The 18,212-nt window shown below is 37.8% G+C and overlaps 1 protein-coding gene across 2 annotated transcripts in view; it reads right to left on the bottom strand.

The window, feature by feature from the left end:
- Window positions 1-18,212, bottom strand: part of CEMIP2 (cell migration inducing hyaluronidase 2) — an 87,082-nt gene that overhangs the window by 17,545 nt on the left and 51,325 nt on the right. For both annotated transcript variants that reach the window (XM_054032009.1, XM_054032007.1), the window contains exons 5-12: window positions 17,513-17,682; window positions 14,537-14,725; window positions 10,446-10,615; window positions 6,475-6,684; window positions 5,881-6,086; window positions 5,163-5,232; window positions 3,489-3,617; window positions 1,669-1,757 (exon numbers count right to left, since the gene is read on the bottom strand). In XM_054032009.1, coding sequence (XP_053887984.1) covers window positions 1,669-1,757; window positions 3,489-3,617; window positions 5,163-5,232; window positions 5,881-6,086; window positions 6,475-6,684; window positions 10,446-10,615; window positions 14,537-14,725; window positions 17,513-17,682 — 1,233 coding nt within the window. The remainder of the gene's footprint in view (window positions 1-1,668; window positions 1,758-3,488; window positions 3,618-5,162; window positions 5,233-5,880; window positions 6,087-6,474; window positions 6,685-10,445; window positions 10,616-14,536; window positions 14,726-17,512; window positions 17,683-18,212) is intronic.

Genomic DNA, 18,212 nt, shown 5'->3' with positions numbered 1-18,212 from the left:
GTTAATTTAAACCTTAGTGAGGGAGAAGTCCAACTTTAAAGTAAAAATGGACTATTTTAAATTCTTCTTCAGCTAATACTATCTAATAATCATATTTATGCAGTCTGTCAGATTCTTTTAAGGACAGATTGCGTATTAAGGACAGTATATTTTCGTAAGGTGCCATGTACTACTTTGTCTCAAATCCCTAGCTATGATTACTTTGTTGGTAATTCACACTGGTCTTATCTGCCTTCCGTCATAATTTCTGAACCGTGAGTTCATTTCCAAAGCATGAAGCACAGTATGTTCTCAGAGTCTTGCCTTTTCCTCTCTACGTGCACACCTATCATTCAGCTGTCCCCTTCCTAAACAGAGGTCAGTTCAAATAGACAAATATAGTCCTCTTACCCAATGACATTTTCCAGCTCAGGAAAATTAAGACTTTGAAGGTTATTTATTTTACTAGATTCTTCAGCAGGGTATGGGTAGATGTAACTATTCAGTTTCGCCTCAGTTAAAATTTGATTAAATGTGCACATTAATTTTATTTGAAGTGCAAGGGGAAAAAAAAAAAAAAAAAAAAAAAAAAAAGTCAGCCAGCCTGTAAGAAGGAACCTCTCCACTATTCTTTCACTGAGCAAGCTACGTTAGGAATCCTGGAGAGAATTCGGAATGTGTCTACGTATACCGAATCAATTAATACACTGCAAGAGGTGCTCTCAAGTTGCACTGTTGAGCTACATATTCAGTAAGACGCTGGAAGACAGTGAGATTTTCAAAGGCATGAAGGGCAGTTAGGTGACCAACTCCAATTTACTTGCAATTTGAGTTGTACCTTTGAAAGTCTCTCTCACTAGGTCCTTTAGACCAGTGGCTCTCAACCTTTCCAGACTACTGAATCCCTTTCAGGAGTCTGATTTGTCTTGCATACCTCCAGGTCACACCTCACTTAAAATCTACTTGCTTACAAAATCAGACATAAAAGAATTAAAGTGTCACAGCACACTATTACTGAAAAATTGCTTCCTTTCTCATTTTTATAGAATTAAAATTATAATTAAATTATAATTAAAAATAAAGCAATTGGAATATAAATATTGTACTTACATTTGAGTGTATAGCATATAGAGCAGTATAAACAAGTCATTGACTGTATGAAATTTTATTTTGTACTAACTTTGCTAGTGCTTTTTCTGTAGCCTGTTGTAAAACTAGGTAAATATCTAGATGAGTTGATGTACCCCCTGGAAGACCTCTGCATACTCCTGATAGAGAACCACGGCTTTAGACTGAACCACAAGCCAGGGAGTCCAGCATTCAATAGCCTTTAATAGGTTTTCAACTTTACACATCAGATAGGAAAACATTTTTCAGAGCATGTTGAAAATAATGGCTTACTATGGTTGAGAGAGCCAGCTCAGGACGAGGGTGCAGCAAGCTCCCAGAACACAGCATGCTCTGATGATTCAAAAACTGGTGGGTGGGTCGGTGTGGGTGTGTGATCATATACATAAAATAACAGAAATCTGACAACTATCATGTTTTGCCCATAACTACAAATAATTTTTTTAAACACTTTCTAATATTAGGTTATTAATATTTTGAAAGGAGAGAATTCAATTCTGAGAACTTAGCTATTTTAAAATTTTAATATGCATTCAATAGTATTGAAAGAACAGAATTTACCTCGCATTGTTGTCCAGACAAAGATATTCCCTTGGATCCTCAGCACTAGCATTGGTGATTTTTACACCTTTATCAATAAATAAGCCAGCCTGAAACAAGTAAAGAAAGAAACAAATAATTTACCTGACCCGGCCCCAGATAGCTTTACAAAATTATCTTTCGCGATAAATCTGAAATTGAGTTTACAAAACAGTGAGTCACTGCGTGTACAATGCTGGGTTTGTTTGTTTTTTTAAACGTACTCTCTTTAGCTCTCTATTTCCCTTAGCTTACATAGCCTTGGGAAATATATCTCAAATAATACTTAGTGCTATCACAGAACTGAAAATGTTCATGGAAATACTATATTTAGTATTCATTAAAAACATTTGAAATCTGTTATTTTCAAATGTTATTAACTCTTCTACTGCATAGTCACCTCACAAAAACTTGAAGTCTTGGCTTAGAATATTCCCTACCTTCAACCACATTTTAGTATAAATAGGAATGTGTGATTTGGTTTAAGCACCTCTATTATAATATGCTTCTGATTTGAATACAAGTTTGTCCACTCACAATAACTGCCTTCAAATTTTCAAATAGAACTTTTAATGTACAGCCCCCATAAAGCTGTGCATCCATGCTGTGATACGGTCACTGTTATTTGGAGCAGGAAAGACTATTATAACCAGAAAAGTAAAAAAGAAAGAAAAAAGTCAGTTTCTAACATCCCAAAGTATATGGTATGTAAAATTTACTGTTTAGGATTTGACTTTCAGAGAACTCTTATTATGTCACCTTTAAGCGAATATAGACGGGTAAAGAAATACCTAGATGGCTTTAAGTATCAGAAGGGTAGCCTTGTTAGTCTGTATCCACAAAAACAACGCGGAGTCCGATGGTACCTTAAAGACAGATTTATTTGGGCATAAGCTTTCGTGAGTAAAAACCCACTTCTTCAGATACCTGGAAGAAGTGGATTTTTACCCACAAAAGCTTATGCCCAAATAAATCTGTCTTTAAGGTGCCACCGGACTTCATGTTGTTTTTCTAGATGGTTTTATAAAATCAAGATGTATCACCATACAGAGCAGCTATCATGAAATTATAATGCTTTTTATTGAAGGGCTCACTGTGAATTTATAAGGCAAAAAATGTAGAAGAGACAGTATCTTATTTTGTCAACTGAAGTTTGCTAATTTAAATAAATTGGAATGACTTTCAATGGCTCAAGAGTCCCTTGCGTGTACCCACTGGTACCATAGATTTGAGCTGTGGCCAAACTACCATATGAAATCATCTATGGGCTTCTCAAGTCAAATACTGTGAGACAATAAAGAAGCACTTGAAGTCTGTGTGTTAATGACCCAAGGGAAAACAGGTCACTGACAGTTTATGAACTACAACTTTCAGTTCATAGCCACCCTGATCTGTGGTATACCTTGATTCTCAAGGATGATTGTACTTCAAAACGCCAAATGACAGCCTTAAAACACTGAGCAGTATCTCAGGTTTCAATGTTGAGAAACTAACAATTTCTGTCAGCACATTATGCAAAAACTATAAATTATGGATTTTTGTTTTCGGTGTAATTCAACAACTCCCCACCTTTTAAAAAAGAGAATATTAAACACCAAAACTACTTTGAGGACGAGCATTACAAGGGACTGCACAAGTACCTGATTATACTATGCGCTGCACTACTAGACAACCAATTTCAAGAAGAGCAAGCTTTCAGTCACCTCTCTTTGCCATTATGATTTTTTTGTTTAATCATGCAGGTCTTAATATTGAAATATTATAGTTATTAAAGCCCAGGTATCAAGCTATTAGTACACTACCTTAAAATTAGAATGAACTCGGTTGTTATAGAAGATGCCTAATGGTGTAAGTTCTGCTTTGGTTTCAGGGTATAAACCATGAGAATCTCCCGTTGAAATCTTGTGGAACAAATACCATATTCCAGCATCCTGCAAAGAAGAGGGTGAGAACACGTTTTAAAAGTGACAATGATCTGTCTAGTGCCAGCATGTTTAAATCATTACTGCTATATTGACCTCTCCAACAAATCAAATGCATTTTAAACATAATTTACATGTCTCAAACAATAATAAAATGAAAACACAACTGATATCCTTTCACAATGAATTCCACATTAAATCGTGTCTGAAAAAAAGACCTGTCTGCAGTATAACTAAAAATGGGGGGGGGGGGGGGAGAGGAAGGCTGTATGCATCATTACATGGTTACACAGAAAAAGGAAAAATTTTAGCCACAAAGATCTCCTAATTTTGAACATTTCAAGTCTGAACTCAAAGTCACTAGGAAAAATGTTAACCTTTTGCATTTCAACAACACATTACATTTCTGTGTACTCAATCATATTTTTGTTCAGCTAGCTAATCATTTTATTGTAGAATATACACAAATATTTTCTACTTATTTGTCTTTGAGAATTGCTCACTATGCCCATATCAAGATTTAATGATACAGCAAAAAAAACTCCCAAGAGCTTTAAAAAAAATTGAGAAGTCTGGCCAGTTCAGAGTTCTGAGCCAATAATATGCAACAATTATTTCACACACCTGTGTCGCTCTCCATCTTCTCTCAATTCCCCAAGCAACCACTCTTAAAAGTGACATTTACCAGTTAGCAACCCTCCACCCCGTATGTTACTCTGCATGTGAGGTGGCCAGGACACAGTAGTGGAGTAGTAGCCTCTGCAGTCCTAGTACACCAGGGGAGAGTTCCATGCCATCTCTGAATGCGCTAATATGGTGTGACTAAAAGATCTGAGCTCTTAAGTAAAACCCTCCTGTAGGGAATGCTCAAGAGCAATAGGGATGCTCTATCCAAAAGGCTTGAATAGTGGCTATAGAGCTGCTGCGCTGTACCCTACAGTTTGCCACCGGGGAGAAGAGAATGATTATAAGTCACCAAAACCCTACTTATGTTCTATATCTGGTGATAGAAGGGTCTCATCATTCTAGGATTTGTGTTCTGCTTGTCACAGCATTTTAGGTATCCGTGTTGAGAAACAACAGACTAACGCATAGCCAAGACAATTAACACATCTCAGTCCACTGTAATAAAAAAACAGCACAGCTATTTTGGATTCCACTGAATATGACTAAAATTTTAAGTCCTGAACAGTAGCCACACAATACACTAACAATATAAACTACAGAAAATATCAAAGCCTTAATATTAACATGGATGTATTCATAATATCCCTTGTTCACAAATGATTCACTATACACACTGTCACAAATATAAGAATTAATAATTCAGAAAAGGAAGAATTAACTTCTTTTCTCTTCAGAACAGAGATGTTCAGTATCTTTCAAATGCCCATTTAGAAGAGACAGCTTGCATGTAAAATGCCATTGTACTTCTAAACATAAAAAGAAATACATCTACACGTGAAACTTTGAAATGCCTACCTTTTTAATAGAGTATGCCTTAGTTATCTGAAATATGAATAGTTTGTGTCAAAGAATATCTATGTGCCTCACCTGTGAGCCTGCTGCTGCATTATTTATAAGATGATTGTTGGGATGAGCAATCCAGAATGTTGAAACAGCCCTGCAATATATTATTCAGAAACAATAAATAATTCAGACGCTACAAATGGTAAAATCCCTACAGAAAACTTAGCATTCATATCTAGCAAATTAGTGAGTGCTAATTTGACATACAAAGCAAATCTGTCATGAACTTCAAGTAAGCAATCATGAAGAAAGCCATATTTTCCTAAAGAAAATTGTCTCCATTTCTTTCAGAAGTCCTCCTGCAAGCTCTTGTTTAAAGTGGTTAAAATACTACATGCAATAATAAACCATTTTGTTAATAAGTGGCATAATCTTATTTGGCTTTTACAGAAGAAATTAAATACTTTAATTTATGAATTAAGCATTAAAAATGGTGGTTTCAGAGAGTCTGGTCCCTTGCATGAGAATAAGGAAATAGCCTGAAGAGAAGTCTGCTGAATTAGGTACCATATCAAATAGTGACTGTATTTCAACACAGTTGTTCATATATTCTATTTGTGTTGTTCAGATTGTTAATGCTTTTTTCTAAATAGCAATGTTGTATTCCAGCTGTCCACCTTTGGTAGCCTACATAAAAAAAAAAAAAAAAAAAAAATCGTGCCTATTTGTAGAGCAACAAGAGATTTTCAAAAATTTAATTACTGCAACTAATTTGATTTTCTTTTCTTAGCCAGATACTCACATGCAGTCTGTGGCTGGCACTGGAACATAATTTCCATACACTTTATCCTTAATGGCCATACACATGGTGCTATTCCTGTCTGTGGGAAGAAGAGTGCCTGGTTTGGTGACTAGTCCAAGGTTGTGGAACAGAATATTCCTCTGTTCAATGCCATCCTCTAGGAAGAAACAGTGGCCTAGTGTGTCATAACCAATGGTGTCCTTTATCTGCAGAAATACAAGTTCATTATGTCATTAGCAATAGCATTCATTTGAGATTTATTTGACAAGTGCCAGTTAGTTTTACTATGTTGGCATAACTGCAAAATGAAGTTTCAATATCAGCAATAATGGCTAAGTCAAATGTCAAGTTTTATTTGTTCCCCAGAGACTTTTTCTGAAGATGTTGGCTCACTGCAAGTCTCTACAAATTCAATTAGAAAGACCAAGACTTGTCACAAAAGTCACTGTTTACACCTGGTAATTATGCATTAACTTTTTAGTCATGTTGTGCACATTTAAACTGAAAAATGGAATAAAGTATTTTCACACTGACTGTGCTTTCTAACATTTACTTTCAAACAATTTGAAATGGCATCTCTTTCATGGCACCTACCAACAAGCCATTAGTTGCATGAATTGTCACACATCTGGAGAAACAATGATGAATGGAAAGGCCTTCCAGATAAGTCCTGAAGCTATAACCTCCTTTCTCATCCACATCCCCACAGCGGTGGAAGTGAACAGGGTAACTTCCTATTAGTTGCTGGCCCATTTGCCTCAGTTCCACATGGGAGAGATGAACAGATGTGAAATTCTTCAAAATCTGGAGTGTGTAACAAGAAGATTTAACTGAATAATCAATTACACTTTTAAACTGGTAAAAGTTTAAATTTAAAGCCATAGTGAACTGATTTCCTCCATGCACAAACAAGTACAGTGGAATATTATAAGAATCAGTCTGAAGAATCTTCATGTTTTGCTTTATATCCAGATCTATAAATCGGTGACCTTCATAAACAAGAGACATGCACATAAGCAAAATGTTCATGTTACCAAAACAAAAAAAGTTTCATCAGGAATTTTATTGCTACAGCAAGTCAGTTTTAAATGGCTCTTACTGGAATTCTCACAAATTGCACATTCTTTACAGACAGCCAAATGGTAGTCAAACAAGAAAGAATTTTTCTCCTTATATACACAAAAGTTGTATTGATTTAACTAAATTGGTATAGAAATTGATTTAATTAAACATGTGCAATCGTATGGACACTCAAACTAATTTAAGCATCTACACAAAGGGATTGCACGGTTTAGAAATGGAATTAACTTGGTGCAACTTTCTTGTGCATACAAGATCTTAGAGAGATAATAAAATCCAGTTACTAATCTGTTCCTTTAAAATGAAACCTCTGTGATTACTATAAGCAAGGGACAAAACCTGAACTCTCACTATAAGGGACTTAGCAAAACCAGAAGACTTCTAGACTTTTATTTTATTACAACATTCCTTGAAACAAATATTCCAGTTTAAATTGCCAGTAGAATTTTGTTATAACTGCACTTTCAATTACTCAGATTCCCAAACAATTCTCCATTTGATTAAAACCCTCAATAATCAATCCCCGTAACACCACAAGTGAGGACTGTAAAGGAGTGAGAATCCTTTCTGCATCAAAATGACACACTAAACTAAAACAAAATCCAGCTATACCAGCTCATGTGTGGCCAACCCTCACAAGGGAAGTCACTATGCAAGTCTGTGTCTACAGCACTAACACTTTTGTCAGTTTTCAGAGTAACAGCCGTGTTAGTCTGTATCTGCAAAAAGAAGAACAGGAGTACTTGTGGCACCTTAGAGACTAACAAATTTATTAGAGCATAAGCTTTCGTGGACTACAGCCCACTTCTTCGGATGCATACCAAAGAAGTGGGCTGTAGTCCACGAAAGCTTATGCTCTAATAAATTTGTTAGTCTCTAAGGTGCCACAAGTACTTTTGTCAGTAAAGCTTTTGTTGGTCAGGGGTATGAAAAAACACACACCCTTGACCGACATAAGTTTCACCGACAAAAGTGTTGGCGTGGACAGCGCTATGTCAGCAGGAGATACTCTTTCGCAGACATAGCTACTGCTGATCGTTGAGGGTGGGAGAGCACTCTCCCGTCAGCATAGAGCCGCTACACAGGAGACCTTACAGCAGCTCAACTACAGCGGTACAGCTGTGCCACTGTAAGATCTGTAGTGTAGACATAGCTTAAGTCTGCAGTTTTAGACACAAGACGTGCTCTTTTGCTACATGACAATGGGCAATCCCCTCAGAACTATGGACTTTCACATTAAATTGCATAATTGGCTAGTACACAGCTAAGTATTGTACATCAAAAATTGTTAAGGTTATGGAATTGCACAAAAAACAATTGGGCAACTGCAACTATTTCTTCTTCCTTCTGTCTTAAAAAAGTAAACTAAATGCAAATGCTTAGAGTTATGTGAAGTTAAGTTTGCAAATTTAACGACAAATCAAGAACTTTAAGTTCTCATTGTAATATTAACTTACCCACATTGCACATTTGAGGGCTTGTGAATTAGACTGTCAAATATAAATACCTTAAATAACATACTATTACATGTTGTGGGCAAGTTAAAGAAGCAGTGATTGACCATTTCAACTTTTTAGCTGCTGAGCTTACATTTACCACTTCGTCTCTCTAATAGCTTTATTGAGAGAGACAAGCTTTCGAGCCACACAGACATTTAGGACCAGTGTAATGCTGACGGCTGACAGAAATCGGCCTTGCTGCATTTGCTCCCAATTAACATCAGTTGAGGATCTGGCCCTTAATGTTTAAACACACACAGTAATGAAACATTAAAGCTACAAATTAAGGCCTGACTCGGATGTACAGTACAACACTTATACCGTTCTTTCCATGTAAAGGGATCTTATCAGCCTGTAGTTTCTACTGAGTCCAGACATTTTAACTAATTGTAATAGCCTATTTTACAAATTAACAAAAGCTGAAAAATGCTTTGTGGTAGATGTTTTTATAAACAAATGCTAATGTAAATTTAGCAACATCTGCCCAACTATTCAGAAAAGACTCACAAGAACAATTTAACAACTCTGATGTCTCAGAATATTTGTTTTCTATTCCATCTTCATTCATCAATTTGAGTTATTGCAGCAGTCAAAGACCAGCTTTGTAATGCTGACAACTTGTCAACATCTTTCTCCACTGCATTATCTTAATCACAATAGGAAACTTAAAACCCAATTTATTCCCCTCCCACAAAACAAAGCCTGCAGCACAAGAGAGACTGTAGATCTTTCCCACCATTATTTCCCGCATTATGAAACTAAAATCTATACCCCACACTTAAAAAAGGAGACTAAGCCTGTGACAAAAACAAAAAAACAAACAAAAAAAAATAAACCCACAGTGAAAGCAAAGGAATTTGCATTTTAAAAGGATGAAGCCTCAAACATTTCTAATATCTACTGGGCAAAACCATAACACCTCAATCACTCCTTGCATTTAATCCCATTGCAATGAATATGGGAAGTTTTATCTTTAACCCAGCTTCCCAAACTGTGGGTCTCAACCCCAAATGGGGTTGCACCATCAGCAAATGGGGTTGAGGTGATCCCTAGTGTGGGGAGGACACCATTCTGCTCTGCACTGTGTGACCTCGCATGTATGGTGTGTGTGAGGTCACGGTGCATGGGGGACACCATTTTGCTCTACAAAATAGTATCCTCCATACAGCATGACCTCACATGCATCATAAATATGAGGTTCCGCTGTGCAGAAGAGCCATTTTGTAGAGCAAAATGGTGTCCTCCATGCACCGTGACCTCACGTGCAGCGTATGTCAAGTCATGCTGGGCAGCGGAGGCTATTTTGCTCTTCAAACTGGCATCCTTCATGCTGTCTGGGGTCCTGGGAGGAAATCAATTAAAATGTGGTCATACCAGCAAAACGTTTGGGAATCCCTGCTTTAACCACTAGTTTCCATACTACTGCTTTCCATCTCAGCCTTAATCTTCCTTTAACATATAGCCATGCAAGATATACGAAATGGTAACACTAATGCTCCTTCTATATCCCTTTATTTTAGTAAAGGACTCTTGGTTTTGGGTGCCCAACAGGAGATGCCATAAAAGGGCCCAAATTTTCAGATGGTATGTGCTCAGCACTTTTTGAAAATCAAGCTCCATTAAAGTGACTCAGGTTGGGTACCCAAAACCAGTCACTTTTGAAGATCTTGCCCTTTGTATATTAAACCATCCATGCATTGAACAATACACAATATAAACATAAGCAACAGGCTTCTAACAACATTATACACATTAATATTTCCTTGTCCCTGCTTCTTCAGTCTAATTCTTGGCAAATGAATTCCAGTTTTAGGAAAGATGAGAAGAAATATTGATAGAACCACTCAGTGAGAATTTAGTGAATATCAGGTTAGAGGATATTGAAACAAAGTAGACCCCCCCCCACCACCACCCCAAATTTAGAATTAATACTTTGGCTCAAAAGTCATCCTCAATCTAAGGAAACTACTTAAAAGTTTTTCAAACCTTGATTTGTCCACCAAATGTATCGTAATTGAAGTATTGACACTGATTGCCAGCATAGCAGGACTTTTCTGTCTCTCCCTTGATTAGGATATTCCTAGTGAGAACTCCAACCTCTGCCCTCATGTCCACTCCATCAATGACATCTCCCATATGAAGGAACTGGGGATTTTCTGTTCAAAAAGTCAGTTCAAGGGAAAAAAAAAAAAAAAAAAAAGTGTAGATGACCAACTTAACTTCTCATCCATTAAAACCAGAAATGTAACTTGTTAGCTTACATAACATGCTCACTTAAACAACTCGAAGATAGGGCAGGCAACATTGTATTTTAAAACCTCTTGGAATACTGGGTACCTGAATCCTAATGTTCTGATTGGTTAACAAACACTCCTCATCAGAGATGAAGAGTCCACTACCACAGACAAAATACACATCACTGGCAGGTGATAAACATCAAGCAACAAATATCTGTTGCCACAGGGTTCTGTACAGAAGGCAACACTCTCTCCATAAAGCAGAGGGCTGCTGAAGAGGAGACTGGGTACCAGGAACAGCAGCAGCTTTCCTATAACCAGATTTTTAGATTGTAGTTGATTTAATGATACGTAAGCACCCAACAGTGCACTGAGAGAACTACTAGGGACTAGTATCCTCCCCACAGGGGAAAGGAGGGGGGGTCCTGAAGAGGATGAGTGTTAAAGCTTCCCCATGAGACTGAAAGAGGGTGGCAGTAACCTTCCTTTAATCAGGAAATAGAAGTGAAGAAATGGAAAAGATTAAGGAGGTTTAAATTATTAAAAACATAACTTAAAAAAACAGTAGGATTTCAAAGGAGAAGTTGCTTTAAAAAAAAAAAAAAAAGTATCAATTGGCTAATCTTTCCCACACAGAATAATCATAAAACCTGGAAGTGTGTGATAACTGATTAGTAAATTCAAACACCTTTTCAAGATCAATGGCCTGGATCCTGCAAAGACGTGTGTACATGCTTAGTCTTATTTGCTGTGGGTAGCCCCACTGACGTCAGTGGGGCTCCTCACAGTATATAAAGCCAGCCTACATGCACAACAGTGCAGGGCCTAATTCAGCAAAACTTTAAACACTCATTAAAAAACTACTGAAAGAAAATTCCCAGACTCGTTGCTCCATTTATTTTTCTAATGTGGCTCCTTCCTAAATGGGAGAAACATTGCCATCACAGTTAAAAATCCTAATTAAAAAGGTCTTTAAAAACCAACAACCAAGAACAAAAACTTTCATCTATTTTGGTCCTCACTCACAAATTCCTCTGAAATATTAACCCTCATTTGTCTATATTATGTGAAGTATTATCCCAGTAAGCCTTAAACTACAAATGGGCACTTCTTTTATTTTTCCATTTATCTCTGTATTTATAGGCAACTTCTCCCCTTAACACAAAGCTGACATCTCTGTCACTGCTGCCTCCGACTGCTACAGAAACAGTCCAGCTGAAAATTTTCAATAGGAGCACTTCTCATCCTATGCCTAACGTTATGTACAACTGACCAGAACTGGTAACTTTTCCTTGCAGCTGACAATCTTTGCTCATTCTCTTCCCCACCCTTCAAAAAAGAATGATGGAGAGGAGACAGGAAAGCAAACGGAGGCATTCTTCAAAAAATACTTTCCCCTAACTTCTGTATCCTACAAGTATTACATGGGCTACCAAAATTTAAGGAAGGGAAATACTAAAATTTTCCTTTTGGTGGCAAACTAAACTATCAAATTGCTTCACTTGTTCATGTTTGTACAAGATACAAATAGCAGGTGAGAAGAGGCCTATTCAAGGCATAATTTAACCATACTCTTCACCCCCCCCCACACACACCAAACTGAGGAGAGAATTTGGCTTGACAAGTTTTGCATGACTTCCAATAAAAATAAAAATGCCTTGGGGCATAATAAAAATTTCCCTTTACTGTCTGCCTTACTTGGTTTCAAATTACTAGAAAAGAGCACTCAAGTTAATGCTGAAAAGTAGTAAGATCGGCCAATTTACCATTTTTATGAAAGTGCTAAAGCTCCAAATTACTCTTCCTTTCAGAAGGTGTGCACATTGTACTTGACTCCCTAGTATAAGCCCTGTAAAAAAAAATGTTACTGACAAGCTCTGTAAGAGCAACTCTAGAGTGAATCATACATGGACTAAAAGGTACGTTTTCCAAGGTGAAATGTATTTATAAATACTAAGTTTAGAAGGTGACTGAAATACAACATGATTCCATATAGTGAATTACACACTGTATCCCAAATGTTGAGTTAAAGAATAGCTTCAAAGTGGGGAAAAAAAGGGGGACAGACAAGGAATACATTTTGGATGACGTGAAAAACACATGGTGATTCAGTAAGGAGAGGAGATACAAAAATGCTGTCCCAGATGGCAAGACAGTACACTTTTTCCACCAACACTGGAAAGACATTTTCAGAACAAGAAAGAGGAAATTGGATCCAGAACAAATAGGAAGACAGACCTGTTTAGGAGGGGAACAAATTTGGTTGTACTTCTTCCATACATGAGAGCAAATGAGGAGCAGCATTCCACAGATGCTGGAGACTGGAGGCTAGGACTCAGAGGCTAGAGAATTAAGTTCTTATATAGTCAAGATGAGAAGATGTTGTTGCAACAACATGTGTTTCACCAGAGGCACAGAGGCAGTAAGAAACAGAGTTGCAATCAGAGGAGAAAGACGAAAATTCAGGAAGTAAGGATGATATTATGATTACAAGCAGTGGAAAAAAATAAGAGTTCGAGTCTAAAAGAGAAAGAGGGGAGATAAGAGTTGTGTTTGAAGGTGCTCATATTGTCCAAGGCAAAGTCATAAATCTGAGAGGCCAACAAGACAGACAGAGGTATCCTTAGGTGTCAAATTATATGGTGAATTGATCAATGTTAAAAGCGATAGCTAAGGGTAAAGCCATGAGATGAAGAGGATGAAAGCTCAAGATTTGAGACTTGCACGCCCCTCCACAGAGGAAAAGTTTTGGCTTGAAAGGGGGGGAGGGGCACAGAGTATAAGAAAACCAGAGATGCCCATACAGTAGTCTCAGAGGATGGAGTGGGCTGCAGAGGCAAAATGGGGGGTGGAGGTGGGGTCCATGTTCCCCCTGCCCAATTTTTGCCAGAGTTTGCTGGCCCTGCTTGGTCACATTGTGCAGCCGTGGCCCCGCCCTGCACGGCAACAGCTAGAGCTGGCAAACTGGGAGCTGTACTGTTGCTGTGAGGAGAAGCAGCAGCACACAGCTGGGAACTGAGGGGCTGCTGAGAGTAAGAGAGGGGGACGTGTAGGCAGGGGCATGATGCAAGCTGTTGGGAAGGGCACTTTTAATTGTGCCCCACCCCGCACTTGCAGCAAGCACAAGTCATCTCGGCACTACAGTGAAGTCAAACAGAATGGAGTCTTAGGCACTAAAAAAAGAAATAGTCAACTACATATAGGAGAGACATTTCTGTGTTATGTCCAGAACAAAGACAATTTGCAACCAGTCAGAGATCCACTGCGTGAGAAGAGATCTGAGATGAGTCACTGGCATAAATATTTTGCTGAAAAAAGAAAAAAAAGATTTACAAAGAGAAAATCAGAGTCAAAGGAAGGTTTTATTTAAAAAAAAAAAAAAAAAAAAAAGAGGATATATCATGGCACATTTAAAGAGGCAACAAAGGCACTAGAAGCAAAGGAATTGAAAATCACAACAACTCAGGGAGCAAAGGTGGGGAGATAGAACCAAATGAGAAGTTATTTTTAGGATCAGGTTGTTTCTGAAATATCCACTGAGAAAAGTAAAGAGGAAAAAGGAAAAGAGGCAAACTGGAGTGTTCGTGAGTGTGAAGTTAACATTGTCACAAATCATGACAACTATATACTAAAAGAATGAAATGTACTTCTCGCATATAGCTGGGGAAAGTCTGGGAGGGGAGGGAGAGATGGATGAATGGTCTGAGCCTGTCACTGGGAAGAGTTTACTGTTCCCAGTATAAGAGGCCATCTCAGGGCATTATCCTAATTAGTACATAAAGTTTTCACCCCTCTACAGAGTCACACTGTACGTACCTTACATTTTCATCAGTCTCCTACCTTTGACTTTGACCTGATATCTGCTACACTCTGGACAGGGAAGGAGAGTGAATTCCTCTGCTTGATACATTGAATAGTCGGTGCTTGCAACTACAATCTTGTCTTCAGGCTCCCACTTACTAACATCCTCCAACAGATCTAGTATCACTCCATCTATAGCCTCTACCTGGAAACCTGAACGTGGGACACCTAAAAAGGAAAAACGATGCATGCAGCAATATATAAAGCTATAATTTCAAATGTCATCTACTTTACAAATACTTAGTTATTTTAACTAATAAGGAACTCAGATATTTAACTAATATTTTCCAAAATGTAAGAAGCCTTCTAGTATGGTACTGCTCTGAAAAGGGATTATGTAAAATGGCCTTGAGGGCTTCATTACATCTGACTCAGACTCGCCAAACATGATCTCATTTTACCAGTAGAAATGATAGGCTGAAAGGCAGAAAAGCTTGTGTGTAAAACCTGGGATCGGAGAACAAAGCTGGGTACTTTCCTTATGCATCACCACCACCAGAAGAAAGACTTGGCAAGCCAAGGGTCACTTGTACAAGTGCACACCCTTCACTGGGTTTGCACAGATACAGGGTCTCAAATTAATTCTGTTGATACATGTGCAGGAAGAGGGATCTGGGGCAAAAATAAGTACTTGGTCCTGCTAGTGAAGGCAGGGGGCTGGACTCGATGATCTTTCGGGGTCCCTTCCAGTTCTAGGAGATAGGTATATCTCCATATATTCTATTAGAATACAGCTCTATCTCACTTAGCAGTACAGAGCCAGTATGGCGAACAAATAAAAAAGCCAAACATACTTGTCACTAAAGTGGGCAGATACAACTCAATATACATATTCAACAGATGGTGCCATTTTTCCATAGTCACTTTTCAGAGAGACTTTAAGCAATTCAGAACCAATATTTTGGTCATTATGAAAGCAAACTGTTAATTCCCTTCACCTACCTTGCCCACCACCCACAAGAGTATAATCTCAAAAAGAATAAAAGATAGGCAGTAGTCCTCTCAGTGAGGGAAAACTTCATAAAAAGAACTACTGGTATTTTTAAATTTAGATCTTAGACTGAAAAAGATGTGAAACTCCTTCATTTTAAAAGTGATAAGTGAATTCAGTTGTTCTCAAATGTATGATGCTAGAAACTAAATTAGTTTTCTGGAAGCTGCCAGGCAAGTGAATTGCCTGGCAGACAGGTGATGTTTAAAAGAAGTAAGCAGGACTCTGGAAGAGAAAGTGTGGTGAAGTGGGAGTTTAGTGACCCCAAAATATGACCAGACAAGGAGAGTCTGGATTTCCATAACTTCTTGGACAATTTAAGAGAAACCATTCTTAGGAAATTAACAGTTCCATATATTTATGGAACTGGAGTAGGGAGGATCCCAGAGGAATGCAAGCTCAGACAATAACAAAAGCTTACTGGGAGATAGACCTTTCATGGCATACATCCTGGATAATCAGCTGAAGAACAGCATCATAAACACGAACATGACCAGTTAGGGTATCCCTGACCTTGAAAAACTACTAATCCCCCAAGCATATCTCTCTCATAAGTCTGGTAGACCTTATCTGCATGGGTATCCCTTCAGTCTGATAATTAGTCCAAGAATATTATTCTTATACATATCCGTTTTAAAGACCAAATTGCAAACAGACGAACATGACTGTACTGAGCCACTGATTAAGAGGAGAGTTTTGTAAATCTGAAAATCTATCAGAGCTCCAGTATAGAGACTTAGGCGGTGTCTACACTGCCACTTTCAGCGATAAAACTTTAGTTGTTCGGGGGGGTGAAAAGACACCCCCCCGAGCGACAAAAGTTTTAGCGCTGAAAAACGCAGATATAGACAGTGCTTTATCACTAGGAGTCAACCACCCCCCTCGTTAGATGTGGTTATTTTTTAAATCACTGGAGAACGCTCCCCCAGCTGCTGCGGCCGCGATGTAACGTGGGCAGTGAGGACATACCCAGAGACAGATATTCCTTGGCTTTGTCGTGAACACAAAGGCCTTTACTACCCATGACAAAGATGCTACATCAAGGCAGAGCCATACATTTAATGGGGATCCTACAATGCCCTCACAATGTACAAGGGGACTTGCGGATATTTATAGGTCACAGGCCTTGGTGCAGATTTTCCTGATCAAAAGTAGGCTGCAAACAGCCACCAGACTCAGTGGCCTGCAACCATTTTTGTTTTCTAAAAGAAATAAATGATAAGATTGAGCTTTAGCATCATAAAAGATGAAAGTGAACTCCTAGTACCAATAACATTTATTGCCAAGGAATTTGACCTCAGAAGCAATTTCCTTTTTCTAATCAGCACCAAGACCATGGAACTAAGAATAAGAAAAGCAGTTAAGGATTCAACACCACCAAAAATATTCTTGTGTTCAGATACTGCCTACTACCAGACCAAAAGCCTGTCAGAAGTATGCATGTCAGAATAATCCAACTAATCAGAGACCCTTTTGTGAAAAATAAAATCAGCCACACTTAAGAATCCTCCAAACATCACAAGCAACAGCAATTAACACAATATTCTAATAGGACTAAAGATAAGAAACTAAAAAGGCAAATATGGAAAAGATATATAAAAACCCACAAGCCTGTCGGATCTCCAGCCTGCAGTAGTTGATTTTAGGTTTTAGTATTTCTAAGGATACAGTTCCCTGTGTCCCCTTGATGGTATGTTGGATGCTCACAGCACTGAAGCAGACAAGGAGATTTACATTTTAAAGCTTTCATTTTTGATACCTTCCCCTCTATTTGGATTTGGATTTCATCCAAAAGTTAGGCAACATTAATGGTAAACAGACAAAAATAATTGCAGTAATTAGGAAGTTAACTTGCATTAATAAAAACTGTTCTAGAAAATAAACCATACAAATTGTTTTTTAAAACAATTTTGCCTATGAAGCTTTTAGGGAAAAAACAAATACACACAAATAAACTTTCCTACCTTCATTCCATTCACTAAAAGTTCTCACAGCAAACTTCTGACCATCCACTGTGAAAAATTCTCTTTGAGCAAGAGCTTTTCCCCCAGTGCTATGATTTTCATAGTCTCTCACAGATTCATTACAGGAGGAATTTCCACCACCTAGAACACCAACTAAAGCCCAGGCTTGCCTGCAAAAAAATGAAGTAAATGTTTAAACACAAAATCCCCTTAAATGAAATGCTTTGCAAATAGACACTGTATACAACAATCATACTACACTTATTCAAACATTTATTCTTTTGCCTCTTTTCCAAAACTCTTTACAAATATAATTCCAAAATGCAATAGAACAATGGGACCTCCTCATGCAAGAGATAATTGTTGAAAATATTTGGTTGTTCCCATATGCAGGCTGGAAAATGCTCATCACTCATTTCTACTGCCCCGGCCTCTTTCTCTTCTTTATTTTTATCATTATTTTTTTTTTAAAGATTCCAGACTTCAGGAAATATTGTTAATACTTTGTCCAGTGACCTCAAAGTATTTTACAAACCACAAGATTATGTAACAAGTGTTGTTTTGTGCATAAAACAAAGTACAGCGAGATTCAGACCTTGTCTACGCTAAAGAACACTTGCTAAAAAGTTTCCCACTATGGTAGTGCTAGAGTAGAGTAGGCACTGATAGCAGTTAAGACTTTCAGACAAACCTGCTCTAA

The sequence above is a fragment of the Malaclemys terrapin genome, chromosome 6, assembly GCF_027887155.1.
Source record: "Malaclemys terrapin pileata isolate rMalTer1 chromosome 6, rMalTer1.hap1, whole genome shotgun sequence".
NCBI lineage: Eukaryota > Metazoa > Chordata > Testudines > Emydidae > Malaclemys > Malaclemys terrapin.
This window is presented reverse-complemented; position numbering and strand designations above follow the sequence as displayed.